This window comes from Tupaia chinensis, unplaced genomic scaffold, assembly GCF_000334495.1.
Source record: "Tupaia chinensis unplaced genomic scaffold, TupChi_1.0 Scaffold000311_2, whole genome shotgun sequence".
NCBI lineage: Eukaryota > Metazoa > Chordata > Mammalia > Scandentia > Tupaiidae > Tupaia > Tupaia belangeri.
Window position 1 is genome coordinate 3,459,870 of NW_006159803.1, and position 16,684 is coordinate 3,476,553.

General features: G+C 36.8%; 1 protein-coding gene across 1 annotated transcript in view; it reads left to right on the forward strand.

The window, feature by feature from the left end:
• The window catches only part of DDX10 (DEAD-box helicase 10), a 300,470-nt gene that overhangs the window by 191,183 nt on the left and 92,603 nt on the right, over positions 1 to 16,684 (forward strand). Inside the window, exon 16 of the mRNA XM_027772832.1 lies at positions 13,066 to 13,122. Coding sequence (XP_027628633.1) covers positions 13,066 to 13,122 — 57 coding nt within the window. The remainder of the gene's footprint in view (positions 1 to 13,065; positions 13,123 to 16,684) is intronic.

The window sequence follows — 16,684 nt, forward strand, 5'->3', positions numbered from 1 at the left end:
AGCAAAGTTGAACAGAGCAGTTTTGGACTGACGAAGTTGTGAGAGAAATCAGTTAGGTTTCATATACTACTGGAAGTCAGTACTGTGTAACCAAAATAGTAAAGTCTTTTTAAAGATAAGAACAACTTCCTATTTTATGGAAAATAGATATATTCTATTCAAGGCATTTTGTGGTATACTTTCCAGATAGGAGTTTGAGAATATTATGTAACCTGAAAAAAGCATAAGGAAACTAGAGTAGTTCTTTTGATTCATTTCTAATGTAAATGCTACCTAAAACTCCGTTGATTTGCTTTGTGATATTTTCATCAGTAAATTTATTTCTATAGATTTATGTGTATTAGAGAAAATTTTACACTTGTGAGCACATTGAAAATGATATGTTCATTATAAAAGCATACAAAAGACACGGTAGTTATTCAAATTAGTTATGCACCAAGCTGTCATGTAGTGGATTTCTGCCCAGAATACACATAGCCTTTTTTTTAAATGGCAAGTTATAACATTTAGCATAATAAAGCAGCGGTGTTTGATGGAAACAGTACTATGCTGTAAAGTGGAATATGTGCTCCTTAGTCTTGAGCATGGCAGTACCTAGTACAGTTTGGATTACCCATCACCAATTTAGATTGGACTTTTCAAATATGAAATAAGAGAGAATAGAATGGAAGTTAATCCCGCATGATCAGAGAGATCTTCTGGCTCTGAAGATGTAGTTAAGGCATAGAATAAAATTGTCCTTTACTGTTTTGAAAATGAAATTCTAATTTGTAATTTTTTTCCTTGACAAATCAAGTTGCTTATTTTGCTTGCTGATAAGACTCCCTTCTTACTCATTTATTTCCCAATAGCTACTGCAAGTTTACTTTAAAAACTAAATGTAGTATTAATCTTGAACAGATTATTCTACCTTAATTAATTACTTTACCTGAACACATTGTTGGTTTTGAAATAATTTTTTTTTCCTAATCAAGCATATTACTGTAATGACAATTCTTAGTTCTTATAGCATAATGTTTTGCCTTGGGCAAATGTAATTATGTTTCCCCTTGAGGCTGTCACTCATAATTTTGTTAGTTTTATGAAAGTATAATGAGAAGGAATTACAGGTCCCTAAAGAATATTGAGAATACTGACTTTAAGGTCTAGAGCTAAGCTTTACTTTATGAAGATAGAAAAAGATTAAGAAAGTCTTTGACACAAAATTATGAATAAGGAATGTTCCTGATGAATTTTTCATGTTAAAAATAAACTCCATAAAACCTATCATATGCTTCTGTATTTTCCACATACTGTATTTTAAAAACATACATCCATTTTAGAAGGTTTCATAAGCTTTGGAACTTTTTCAGAACTTATTCAAAAATTTCATGATTGTATTTTTGATTTAAAAGAATTAGATAATTAATATGTGAGTGAATTTAGTCTTGATTCTGTTTGGAAGTAATTGCTCCTACTTTTAAAGATTAACAGTCTTTCACTATAATTTTGGATATGCACTCAGTCTATAAAGTAGGACTCAGATACTCATTTTATTCTACTTTTTTCTTTGTTTTTTTTTTTTTTTGAGAGGTTTTTTTGCTATAGGGCGTGTGCACTCACCAGACAGACAGAGAGAGAGACATAGAGACAGAAAGCAAGAAATCACCCCCCAGGGGAAATGGCCATGCTGCAATCCCTTCTCCTCCAGTCTCCTCTCGGGATCTTGGGCACGCACGCACACGCGCCCGGCGTGAGTTTTAAGCCACCGGGTCCGGGACACGAACCGCGGTCAACTACGTGGGAGTCCAGCGACACAGCCATTACACTAACTGCTGGTTCCCTTATTTTTTCTTTTATCCATACTGTTAACACCTGTCCTTGACTCATATTTTCATCCTCCAATATCTGAAAATTATGTAATTTGTACTATGGCTTAAGTAAACATCTGTAGTTTTAAAGACTTAGACAAGTGATATATAAACATTTCTTTAAAATTTTCAAGTTTTATTTTAACTGGCTTAATGATAATTACATGTATTTAAAGGTACAATGTGATGACTTGTTACATGTATACATCGTAGACTGACCAATAATCAAACTAACATATTCACCATCTCAAATATTTATCATTTTCTAGTGGCGAGAACATTTAAAATCTGTTATTTTAGTTATTTTCAAATTTAGTACAGGGATAAGGTAGAGATATTGTGGATCAGCTCCAGACTGCCACAGTAAAGTGAGTATTACACTAGTGAGTCAAATATATTTTAGTTTCTGAATGTATATAATAGTTATGCTTGCACTGCCTATTAAGTATGCTATAGCATTAGCACTTTTTAAAAATGTACATACCTGAATAAAACAAAAACAAAAACTTTAAGAGCCATCAGGTGGTGTGGTGGTTAAAGGTACTAGATCTCATAGGCCAACTCTATGTTTGAGTTTTGGACTGGGTGGCTTAAAAAACACACCCGGTGTGTATGCCAAAATCCTGAGAGGAGATTGGAGGAGAAGTGGTTGTGGTATGACTATCCCCCCCTCCCAGAGGTAATTTCTTACTCTCCCTCTTTATCTCTGTCTGTCTCTGGTGAGTGTATATGCCCTATGGCAAAAGTCTGAAAACAAAACAAAAACTTCCTGGAAGTTGCTGATGTTCATCTGAGCCCCCAACAAGATGTAATCTTTTTGTTTGTGAAGGGCCTTCATTGTTGATTCCTACTGACTGATCAGGGTGGTGGTTGTTGAAACTGGGTAGCTGTGTCAATTTCTTAAACCAGGGCAGCAGTGGAATTTGCTTCTTCAGTTAACTCTTTTATTTCATGAAACATTTCTCTTTCAGTAATATTTGATAGCATTTGACCCATAGTAGAACTTCTTTCAATTTAGAGTCTCTCAAATCCTGTCATTTATCTATGTATTGTAGTCACATAAGTTTGTGTAATACTGTACAGCTTTTGTTATCACTCCAGCAGAGTTCACAGAATCTGTAGCAGGAATAGATTCCATCTGTTGGCCCTGTGGGAATACAGCGCCATAACCAACATGCCACCTGCTGGCCCCACCTTTGCTTATTTCTAAGAAGCAACTTTGATCCATTGACATTTTATAATGGGATTGCAGAATTCAGGCACATCTTCAGGCTCCCCTTCTGATTTTGTTTTCTTGCTATTTTAGCCACAATTGTGGTTATTTCCTCCATTGTTACCTTGAATTCCTTGAAGTCATCCATGAAGGTTGGGATTAACTTTATTCAATTCCTGTCAATGGTGATTTTTTTTTTACCTCCTGCGATGGCTCATGAATGTTTGTAACAGCGTCTTGAATGGGTTTCCGTTTACTTTGCCCATCTTCATCAGAGGAATTCGTATGTAAGTCAGCACTAGCCTTACAAAATGTATTTGAAAAATAATAAAACTTGAAAGTCAAAATGGCTCCTTGATCTGCAAGTGTAAAGTGGATACTGTGTTGGCAGGCATGAAAACAATGTGAGGTTTTCTTGTACATCTCCATCAGTGATCGTGAGTGACCAGATGCATTGTCAATTATATTGCAGTAACTGTAGTAATAGTTTTTCTCAGCAATAGATCTCAAGGGTAAACCATACTGTAAACAGATGTACTGTCATCTAGACTTTGTTGTAACATTTAGAGAGCACAGGCAAAGTATATTTAGCATAATTCTTTTTTTTTTTTTTTTTGGGGGGGTTTTTTTTTTTTTTTTGCTATAGGGTATGTGTGCTCGCCAGACAGAGACAGACAGAGAGATAGAAAGTGAGAAATCACCCCCAGGGGGGATGGCCACACCACAATCTCTTCTCCTCCATTCTCCTCTCGGGATCTTGGGCATGCACGCACACGCGCCTTGCGTGAGTTTAAGCCACCAGGTCCGGGACTTGAACCGTGGTCGACTACGTGGGAGTCCAGCGACATAGCCATTATGCTAACTGCTGGTCCCGTAATTCTTAAGAGTCATAAGGTTTGGGGGATGGTAAATGAGCACTGGTCTTAACTGAAGTCACTAGCATTAGTCCCAAACGAAAGTTAGGCTGTCCTTTGAAACTGAAGCCAGACATTTACGTTTTCTCTTTAGCTATGAAGTGCTAGGTAGCATCTTCTTTCAGTATAAGGCTGTTTTGTCTATATTGAAAATCTGTTGTTTAGGGTCGCCATTGTTATCAGTTATCTTAGCTAGATCTTTATTTTTAGTTTTTTGCAATAGGATGTGTGTACTTGCCTGAAAGAGAGACAAAGGAAGGGAAAGCGACAAATCTTCCCTGAGGGGGGATGGCCACACCAAAATCCCTTCTCCTACATTCTCTTGAGATTTTAGGCATGCATGCAGACACATGTGTCTGGTGTGATTTTCAAGCCACTGAGTCCGGGACTTGAACTGGTCAGCTGTGTGGAAGTCCAGTGCATTAACCACATCACCTGCTGCCCCCTATCTTAGTGGGATATCTTGGATAACTGGCTGCATCTTTTGTGTCAGCTCTTGGCTGCTTTACCTTGAACGGTGTTAGAGGTGGTTTCTTAAGCCTCATGAACTGACCTCTCTTTGCTTCACAGTTTTCTTTTTCAGCTTTTCCACCTCTCTGAGCCTTCACAGAGTTTGAGAGGGTTGGGGTCTTGCTCTAGATAAGGCTTTGGCTTTAGGGACTGTTGTGGCTAGTTGATCTTCTGTCTAGACCATTAAAATTTTTCCATGTTAGCAATGAGTTTGTTTTACTTTCTTATCCATTGATGCATTCACTGGAATAACACTTATAATTTCCTTCAAGAACTTTTCCTTCATATTCACAACTTCGCTAACTGTTGAGTGCAAGAGATCCTGCTTTCAGGTTATCTCCATTTTCAAAGTGCCTTTCTTACTAAGCTTAATCATTTGCAGCTTTTGATTTAAAGTGAGGGATATTTGATACTTACTTTCATTTTAACACTTAAAGGTCTTTGTAGAGTTATTTATTTATATTTTTAAATTTAAATTTATTTACATTCATTCACTGTACAACATTAGAGCATATAAAATGAGATTTTCCATCCGGAGTACACTGTATATTGTCTCAATCAAGCACATCAACATATACATGTTATTGTCAACAAATAATTTTCCATTTCTTGTTTCCTGTATGTTTTGCCTCCCCCCTCCACCCCCCATCCTTGATTCCCTATCTCTTACCCTCTGCCATCTCCCACTTCCTCCCACACTGTCTCTGGTATCTATGTTTACTTTCTATACTGTTCCCTCCATGTTACTGAATTACTAAAGATCTTAATTAATCTAAATATTTTCGTAGCAAACACAGCTGATATATACATTTCCATGAACACAAGTCTAACTTTAGGCATCCTATAAAGTAGCACCTAGCTGGTGCTATATATTTTACTGCAGTCATCGAATAGATATTTTTGGTTCAATGTTAATATTTTCGGGGATCAGAGAGGCTGAAGGAGAGGGAGAGAAATTAGAGAATGACTGGTTACTGAAGTAGTCTGAACACAGATTGCATTTATTGATTAAGTTCCGTCTTCAGTGGATGTGGTTCGTGACAGCTCAGAACAATTACAGTGGTCACCTGAAAGAACACTGATCACTAATCACTGTGAGAGATACAATAATAATGAACAAGTTTGAAATATTGCAAGTGGTAAACCAAAATGTGATAAGGAAATATATAATGAGCTCATGTTGTTAAAGAAGTGGTTCCATGCTCAACACAGGATTGCTACAAACCTCCAGTGTATAAAAAAAATGCAATATTACAAAGCAAAATATAGAAAAATGTCATGTGCCTGTACATCATTGGGAGCATGACCTTATCTTTGAGATACTTGCTTTACTTCCTTTGGATATAACAGGTATAAAGTTTTAAATGGTTAGCCACCAGACAAACAAGCCGTATAGTTTCATGACATCCCTGAGAATATACCTTAGCTATGCCCACTTGAATTCATAGCCACTCACTCTGTGGCCTTCACAAGCTCTTTGGTAACTGTTTTGAGTCACTTAGCTGCTTTATTTGTTCTTTATGAGCCTTTATTGTAACTTGTAAGCACCATTTTCTTCTGAGAGCGTCCCAGTCTTCAGCTTTGCCTGGCATTTATAGGTAGCTATAGTTAACCAGGCCTATTATTTTTATTTTCTTTGCAGAACTTTGTGAACGCATTTATCAAAAGTAAAATGATAGCAAAAGCTATAATTTTTGCATATGAAACCATTAGTAAATTATGAAGACAAAACACTACTCTTGCATGGAAGCAATATGTTTTCTGAGAATTAATCTCAGCTGTTGAAAGATGGGCCATGGATCAAATCACTGAAAAGTTTTTACTTTGATGGAGTGAAAAATCTGCTCTGTGGTAGATGTCATTATTCTTAGCTCTGAAAGATTACTTGTATTTAGGGTGATAATATCTGCTATCACAGCTGGGAATGGAGAGAAATAACTCATTATGAAGTTCTTACATTCCCTTGAAATTTGCTTTGAGTGCTTTGGATCATGTATTTAGATAACATAATCATGTCAAGATGGGACTCTGGACTGCTTCCAGAGATGGTAAACATTGCACTGGGTTCCACTTACCATCACTATGAATACTGGAAAACTAGGAAAGAATCCAAAGGGGCATTTTAGGAAATCTATTTTGTCTTTGTTGATGGCACAAAGTTAAGTTGGATGGAATCCATATAACTTAGCCATGTCCTTATATGACAGTCAAGAGAGAGGAAAGTAGTAATTGGGATCTTATAAGTAGTAGTAAGAATAATAATAACAGTAACAAGTACCAATTATTCAGCTGGGCCCCACACAAAGCATTGTACATATACTATCATATTACATGCTAACAATTGCTAGAATAGTGAACTAGCTTCATTTTACTGATGATACAACGCAGGAGAGTTAACTGAGATGTCATAGACCTCACAGCTAATGAGTAGCAGCCTTGGGAGTCATACCAAGGTCTGTGTCACTTGTAGATTCTGTATTTTTAACTGTGCAGCTGTGCTGTTACCTGTCTTAAACAATCAGACATTCCCTTATAAGAAGACGACTTAGATGCAGTGAATTAAGAGGTGGAAGATGATAACAGAAGTAGAGGATTTTGAAGAAGGAATGACAAATAATGTAGATTATACATATTTCTAGAGTAGTCTTTGGTCTCAAATAAATTTAAGAATAAAATAAGTGATGTGACTAGTATGATAATCTAGGGCCCCTTACCACTTTTACCTTTCTCTGAATGTTATGTAGCTATATAGGTTCTAGAACCAGAGTTTTATTTCTCAGTACCTGTAGCCACTTAAGTCTAAAGTAATGTCAGAGACTGGTCTGGTCACACAATCTTGGGAAATTTCACTAAGTTCAGAAAGCTTTAAGGAAGGCAAAGAACTTTACTTCCAGTATCTTATTCTGAAATAGGCATTTTGAATGAAGCTTATTTATATGAGAAGAAAAAAGATCTTTACAGCCCAACTCCCTTCTAGTTTCAACTCATCCTAGTACTGTCCACATCCAGGTTTATTATTTTTTTAAAAAAGAATCTTGCCTATTACTGCAAAAATTTTGTCAAATTTAGAGATGTCTATCTAAGATGGTTTCTGTTCTTACTCTGAGGAACTTACAGTGACATTAATTTGGTACTTGAGCCTTCCTTCATATACAGCATGAAAAATGAGACGAGTATTACGCATTGCATGTATTTTTTTTGTTTGTTTGTTTATTTTTAGAGATTTTTGCTATAGGGGGTGTGTGCTCACCAGAGAGACAGAGAGACAGAGACAGACAGAGACAGAAAGCAAGAAATTACCCCTAGGAGGATGGCCATACCACAATCCCTTCTCTTCCATTCTCCTCTAGGGATTTTGGGCACGCACACACGCACATGTGCACAGCATGAGTTTAAGTCACTGGGCCTGGGCTTTGAACTGCAATTGACTACGTAGGAGTCCAGCAACGTAATTGTTATGCCATCTGCTGATCCCTGCATGAATCTATTATTTGTGTGGAAAGTCTTTGAGTCTATTTTTATTCTCCATTTTGAACTTTTTAAAAAATAACAACAAAAAAATAAAACACCATATGGTATCTGGGAGGTGACCTGGTTGTTAGATTGTGAATAGTTAGATACTGAGTTAGAAGAGCAGAGAGCAGAGTTTGGATCTAATGAGTCAAAGAGTCATAACAGAATTAGGTCACAGACTACAAAGGCTGGACTGCATCTGTCTTGTCCAGTACTATGTATCCAGAGCCCACCATGAGCCTGCCTTTAACTACACTCGAAGGAATTAACTAGTGAATCAGTGTTTCCATGTTGATTAGTTTTTTTTTTCTTGCTGTCTTTATCTTTTCTATAGTTGTTACAGATTTATACAGAAGACTACTTTTTATTTATTTCATTTATTTTCCTTTTATAAAACTTTTTGTTTTGCCTTAGGGCATGTACATTCACCAGGTGGTGGGGCGGGGAGAGAAAGAAATCCCTCCCTAGTAAGGATGGCCATGCCTCATTCTCTTCTCCATTCTCCTCCCGGAATCCTGGGTGTGCATGTTGTGTGAGTTTGAAGCCATTGGGGTCTGGAACTCAAAGCGCAGCCAGCCATGTAGGAATCCAGCGATGTACCCACTATGGCATCTGCTGACCTCTATTTCGGAGAGCCTTTGCAATCATCAGAAAGAGAGAAAGAGTTCCTAAGAAGGATGTAGGTATACTGGAATTTTATTCTTGAAGGTCGGGGATATCTTTAAGGATTTAAATTCTCATAATCACTCTCTTACTTATTTTCATTGAGTCAGTTTCTTCCTTGAAAAAAGTTCTCTTTTTTTTTTTTTTCAGAATTATTTTATTTTACTTCATTTGTGCACGCGCACACGCATACACACACACACACTCTTACCAGAGAAGAGAGGGGAGGGGGAGAGAGGGAGGGAGGGAGAAAGGGAGAAAGAGGGAGAGAGGGAGGGAGGTGGAGGTGGAAAGTGAGAAAGCAAGCTGCCAGGTCCAGGTCTTGAACCACGGTCAGCCATGTGGGTGTCCAGCAACCTTAGCTGTCATGCCACCTGCCAACCCCAAAAAAGAGGTTCTTGAAATACTGAAGTAAAGATGCTCATTCCTATCTTTCCTGTGTAATAGCTGGGGACTCGGTTCCTAACCAAACTGACATAGTTGCCTGAGATGTATTCATTCTGTCACCTCCTAAAAACAGTCGTATTTTCAGGTCTACAAATTTCCAAGTATCACCATAGAATGAAAAAGCTTTAAATACGTAGTCCTGACTGCTGATGAAATTCATATTTCATGGTTCTTTCTTTCTTGGAAGCTAAGGACCTATAGTGTGTGAGAAGCCAAAAGAAGTATAACATCTATAAACGGAGTATTTTGTACCTTGAAATGTGATTTTCTGTTTTCTTGTCCCTTGTGAATTTGATTTTCATTATTGAATTTCATGCTCTCCTTAAAGTTAATCATTTGCAGCATGGCAGAACTAAAGAGGTGTTTCTGCCTTGTGTGTGTGTGTGTGTGTGTGTGTGATATAAAGTAGACTTTGGTACCAATATACCCTCAAAAATGAAATAGGAAAGTAAAATATTTCAAGCATGAGAACCACAAATAATTGAGGGGGATGGGGCAACCTCATGTAACTAAATTTAATAAAAATCCAATTATAGTTTTCCCCTTAAGTCATTGTATGCCAACCTTTTTATCTTTGCCTTGTCATAAATCTTTTGCTATAAAAGTAAGGAATTATTATTTTTTTAATATCTCAGCATTAAAAAACATATTTTCCTCTGTATGTTGATTTTCCATATTTTGGATTACTGTAATTCTCCTTCCTGTTTTTCTCTTTTTAAAGACTAATATTTACTCTTGATCTTTCAGGCAGAGTACTGACAGCTTTTTCAAATAAGAAAGGAACATTTTCTGATGATTCATTTTAAGTAATTTTCCTTTGTTTTTACCCCATTTTGAAAGTTTTTAATGCATTTCTTTAAAAAAATAATTTCTATTTAAAAAAATTCTTCTCTATTTGTGTTAAAGCATGTGTGTGTGTGTGTGTGTATGTGTGTGTGTGTATGTGTGTGTACATGTGGAGTGAGTGAGGGAAAGCGAGAGAAGTGAGAGAGGAGCACCCTCTATTGGGTCTGGTCACATTGGGACCCTTTTCCTCCAGTCTTTCAGCCTGTCAGATCTGGGACACTTGTGCACATTCCCAGTGTATTTCAGGCTGACCAGACTGGGGATTCGCACCATGGTCATCATGTAGAATCTAGCTTTTCTTGAGCAGCAAATTACTGCTGCACAATAAAGCCAATCCTTTTATACATTTCTGTTTTGTTTCTTGACCATGTTTACTTCATAATCCAAAATTTTTGGATCTCCCTCAACTACCTTAGATTTGTGGCAGAAAACTCAAAAGAAAAAGATTTATCCCATTTGCATGCATATGTGTTAAGCCAATTTAAAAGTGAAATTTAAAATATCCTTTAGAGACTGTACTGGATTAATACTGAATTCAGTAGAAGTTGAAACTTCTCTATGAATTTTTTTCTGCTGTGATTAAAAAGGATAGATGAAACCTCCAGCATAGAAATGTTTGCTTGTGTAGAAAGGGTTTGTCTGATGGTGAACATAGAGAGCTTATTCTCTGCAACTTTGAAGTGCCATTTTCAGACACACTAATGTGTTAGAAGAAGGCCAGTTATTGAATAATTACAACAAAAATTTGTGTCACTGTTAAAAGTAGTCAATTATCTGTTTCTTCTGCACAGGAAACTGGCAAAAAATTAATTAAGTAATGTCCATAAAATGCTGTCAGAATAAGTGCTGTGAGGACGAAAAGTCCCAGATGGTAGCAGGCTATTAATAATAATTTTTAAAAATGGCATCTGTCTTAAACATACCAATGAGATAAAAATACTATGTATGAATGTGTAAGCTCAGTGAACATTCTTGGTGAGGGGTATGCAGTACATTGATGTGCCGGGATTGAGAGGAGGACAGTAGCCTGCCAAGCCCAGTTTAGCCCCAGTTCTATCACTATTTATGTGGTATCAGCCAAGGTCCTTAGTTACTTTGATTATTATTTTTTTGTCTATATAATGGGAATAATACCCCACAAGTTCTGTTATATAGATTTAAAAAGATGAAAAACTGGACCAGGAGATGACATGGAGATTAAGGCATTGGGTCCCATATGATTGACTTTGTGGTTTGGGTCCTGGACCCAGAGGCTTGAAAATCATGCCAGGCACATGTTTGTGTGTACCCAAAATCTTGAGAAGAGATTGGAGGGGAAGGGATTGTGGTATGGCCATCCCCCTGGGGAGTGATTTCTCACTATCTTTCTCTTTTTTCTGTCTCTGATCAGATAGATACACTGTAGCAAAAAAAAAAAAAAGAAAAAAAAGATGAAAAAACAAACTGAGACCTAGCTATAGTGGCACATGCTAGTAGAATGCTGTGTCCATAGGCTGGAACTACATGGGAGGTCTTTGTTGGATTCCCAATTCAACCTGAAGGCCAGCTACAGTGGCCAGTAATCCCAGTAGTCTGGGAGGCTCAGGTGGGAAGCTGCCAACATAGCAAAAACTTGTCCAAAGAAAAGGAAAGTGAACAAAGCAAATAAGTACATGAAATGTGAAGCAAACTGGTTACTTAACACTTCTGAGCTTTTACTCTTGGTAAAAAAATAAAAGCAATAATATGTACCAATGGACAAGTTTTTATGATAGTATAATTTCACTGTTTTCTGTAGTTATCTGAAGTTTTATATAGTTGTAGTTTTACAATTAGTTTAAGTAATAAAATATTCCAAAGTCATTGTGATTTCTGTAGAATAATATGAAATACTGCTATATTTCATTTTAGTATCAAAAACAATTTTTTTGTGAATAATAGGCTTAAATTTTGCGGGTGGGGGAAGAGAAGAGAGAGAAAATAACAAAATTTATCCACTAATATCAGCTCTCAAACAATGGATAATCATGATCAGCGACTTTGAGCTTCTTCTTTAATAGTTTTGCTTCTTTTATATATTTTCATAGTCTAGTAATACTTACAGAAGATCAATAAATTGGCTGAGTTTCGTAAAAATTTGGGTGTAGATTGTTTAAAAACTGCAATCTGTTATTTTTTCTCCACAATTTGAGGATATATTGAGATTATCTTATTTTCATGACAGACCATCTCTAAAAATTTCATTAGAGAACCAGTTCAGGGATAAGAAAGAGTTTGATAGTATCTATTCGCAGTAATTGGCTGCTAACTAAAATACTGTTATTATTTTCTTCTCTGATTAAAGTCACATCTGCTAATGTTTAACCCCAAGTCTTAACATTTTAATTTTTATTAGAATGTGTTGGAAAAAGGACTAGACTTGGTACATTTAGACCAGAGTTGAGAACAGTTGCTTTGTAACTTGGCCCTTTGACAACAAGCAAGTCAGAATGTTTTAAGAATTTTTCTTTTTTCATGTTTCTTTTTCCTTTCTCTAACCTTTCTTCCTAGGAATCTTTAGAATGTTCCTGTTCAGTTTAAGTTTTACCTGCTCTCTTAATTGTGTGTTTTATTTGGAACGCAGAGTATTATCTATTTTCTCCAAATCTGGGAAGGAAAAAGAAATGGAGTAATTTAATATATGTATTACTTAGGGGCATGACACACATCGAAATTGTGTAAGTTTGATTTTATGTTAGTTTTTACTTAGAATTTAGCTTTCCTACTGTGCAATCTGAAGCTGTAGAAACTGAAACTAAGGTTTATGGATGGACTCTCTCATTGCATTAATTAGTTTAACCTTCTTTGAGGCTTTTAACATTTGTGTTCACACTTTTATTGTAAAGATATATAATAGCAATTCTTGTCCTTGTCAATGTTATAAGCAGCAGCATGGCCTGATCTGTCTGACACATTCTTAATAATTATGAATATTTATGCCAATCCCATAGTGGACACTTGGTAGATCTTTATCGAGAAATGAACATCATGTGTCAGATTGCTTTACAAAACGAATTGTAATGAATGTGTGGTCTGTTTTACACCTGATAGATAGATATTTATGTTGTTAATTTCTCCCTTCTTCCTGTAGGAGAAAAGATTGAAAGAAAGGGAGGCCAGGAGAAAAGCCAATAAGAGGCAGTCAAAGGTAAGGATTTATTTATTTATCTAAAAAATTTTTTCTTCAGCTCTATTAAGGTATAACTGGCAATAAAGGTTCATAAATCAACAAGAACAAAATCTGTAATGTTGAAGTGGCATGTAAGTCTTTTCATTATGCATTTTATTTATATAAAACAACATTCTAATTGGATTTAAGCTCATGTGCACTGTTATTTACTTCCTCATATTCATTTGGTGCTTCTATTGATATGATGTAGGATGAAAAATATCTAATATAACTTGTTCATTGGGCTCTGCCCACCCTTCCTTTATATTTACTTATTCTCTTTATATTTTCTTCATATTTTGTTCCTGTTAAATACAAAAGACAGTTAACTCTGTGAGTCAGGTCTGATAGAATTTTCATTGATATTCTCTACCTAGGTAGATAGGCTTTATGAGCCCAACTTTTCTGATAGTGAATAACTCTTAAGACATCAATTCAGCTCCTAGAACATAAGGGAAAACACTCCCACCTTCACAGTATTGTAACGGTCATTTCCAGTAAATGCATATGTATAGTGTTACTCCAACATATATGTACAATTATAAACACTTTTCATGTGCAGCTTTGATTTTTATATGTTGTGTTTGACACTGAGAAGAATTCGGCGTTTATACTCCAAGGACATTTAGTAGAAATGATTTCCTAGGACCAGGACCCAATAACATTTGTCATCTCTTGCTGTATCTCATTGCACTATGCCTGACTAGCCGTGATTTCTTCTTGGCAGTTAGCAAAGATCCAACTCCCTTGAGTAAGCCCATAATGTTCTTTGTCATTTTTTTTCCATGTTGGCCATAGCACTTAAAGAGCAAGTCAGAGATGATAACTCATGCTATAGTTCCGAAGTGGGAAGCAATTACTCTACAGTGTAAGATGAAAAGACTGCTTATATTCAGTATTAAATATCACTCTGTCTTCAAAGGTGCCTGAAAACAAGACGCCAGTGTATGCAGCCTGACTACTAAATCAGGTGGTGGCTTCTGCATATGTTTTTTGTTTTTTTTTTTTTTGGAGAGATTTTCACTGTAGGGCGCGTGCGCTCGCCAGACAGACAGAGAGAGACAAAGAGACAGAAAGCGAGAAATCACCCCCCAGGGGGGATGGTCACGCCGCAATCCCTTCTCCTCCATTCTCCTCTCGGGATCTTGGGCGGGCACGCACGCACACGCGCCTGGCGTGAGTTTTAAGCCACCGGGTCCGGGACACGAACCGCGGTCGACTACGTGGGAGTCCAGCGACATAGCCATTACGCCAACTGCTGGTTCCCTGCATATGTTTTTTAAATGTAGGCATGCACTACTGTGGCAGGAAAACTAGATCTCAGTGGCAGTAATGGGAAAATTTTAAATTTAAGAAAATATGAGTCTAAGCATTCGATACCTATGAATATTGCATGTTCAGCATTAAAAAACATTTTAGTTCACTATGAAGCTCTCATTTCTGCGTATGAAAATGTACAATGAAAGATGTGTGTGTGTGTGTGTGTGTGTGTGTGTGTGTGTGTGTGTGTATGTGTAGAGCCCAAAGAAAGCCCTTTTACTGTATTTCCTTTGTGTATGTATTTGTGTGTAGTACTAAGTACGGTTTGGTTTTTATACTTGTGAATGCTGTGTGCTTGATTCTTTACAGTTTTTTAAGCTGTAAGAAATTGTGCCTGCCCCCTGGATTCCTCTTTTATTCTCTTATCAACTGGTATATGTATTTAGTTTTGATATTGTATCCGATGGGGGAAATAAAACTATAAAGGCTATTAGGATAGGTATTTCTGATGGAGGCAGTCTCTATGTGAGCTCCTTAAGACAAGTCCCTCCCTTCATTCCCCACTCTCCTTCCATGTTTGTCTGGTGTGTATGTTTTTCTTCACATCTGAGAAAGGAAAGGATTTTCTAGTCAAGAAAAGGTCTCATTTCTTTATATCTGCTAAGGACCATTCTGGGAACAAAAAGAAGAGGCTCTGTAGCAGACATGGCTTTGCCGTTCGGCCTGGAGCTCTAAATAGGCAGGAGCTGTGTTTTATTATTGCTCTGAATAGTTGAGCTCCCTTCATTTCACAGCCCTGTGGGAGTGCTCAGAAATGGCCGCCTTCTTGTAACAGTGATGTTACCAGAGGGCTGAGTGGCTGGTTTGTAGCATGACTCAAACATTCCTTAAGACACTGAAGACTGACAGCAGTGACAGGTTTGGGCTGACGGACAAGAGCCCAAGGAATTAGCTCAAACAAACCTTTTTTCCCATCCAGCTCCTTTCACATGAAAGTGACAGAGGATGAAGGCTCTCATCACTTTTCAGGTGCCCCTTGGCAAGAGACCTAAAGGTATTATTTGAGAAGACTTGGCAAAGGGTGGTGATCCAAAATTCTGTGATAATCTAAGAAGAAACATGATGGGAGTGATTTTCCCTACGTCAATACTCTCTGCTGAAGTATTGCAGAGTATTCTGTGGAAGCATTTACTAACTTTCTCAAAATAAAAAGATGTTATAATTCTTTGATCCTCCAGAAAGTCAACCAGCAAAATGACTTGAGAAAACTAAAAAACTGTTGCCATGACCTTTGCTCTTGACTGAACCACTTCTACCTCTTGGTAGCCAAGTTCTTTGATTGTGCTTTGTCTTCAAAGTCATACTGGTATACAATGTGCGCATGTTTACATGGTAGATGTAAGTCAGTTTTAGAGTGAACTTTGTCTTCTCTTTAATCTTATCTAAACATAATCATTGTATGACTTGATATCCTCAAGTCATACATTCTCATTCTAAGACAGTTTGCTCAGATTCAGTTCGGAGCATTCTTTTGATCTTTAAACTTACAGCATATTACCAAAATAGTTGCATAATCAAAGAAAAATTCTAGGCACTATAGTCTTAGCCATTTGTAGCTATTTTAAGTTATCAGTGGATAGAAACTGAGCGTGAGAGAGGACTCCTGTAGTTTGTTGTGTGCGTCATACAGCAGACATCATGTTATTGTTATACAAGGAGGAATAGAGAAGGCATAGAACATTTTTTTTTTAATTTTTGAGGAAAAGTGTTACAATGAAAGGTTATGGAATTATCTGTATTTCTCAATAAAGGGAAAGTTTAATGTGAGTTTTTAATCTTAGAAATGTCTTTTTCCTGGCATATTGAGAGTATTTCTAAGAAAAATTGCTTTACAGTCTAAGGAGGGTAAAATAAAGTTTGAGTGGACCTCTCAGGAATTGGATCCAACCTTTTTTTAAAAAGGTAGTTCTAAATTTGTCTAGCATATGTTATGTGTGTTGTTGGAAATGGAAGAGATATATGAAGATGAAATTCTGATGAAGGTTTTATGGGTACCTTACCTGATTTTTAGTGATTTGAGAGAAAGGGGTTTTGCACGTTAAACATTTGCACAGCCGTGAAAGCAATTTTTTTTTAGAGATTTTTGCTATAGGGCATGTGTGCTCACTAGACAGAGAGAGAGAGACAGAGAGATAGAAAGTGAGAAATCACCCCCCCAGGGGGGATGGCCACACCGCAATCCCTTCTCCATTCTCCTCTCAGGATCTTGGGCACGCATGCA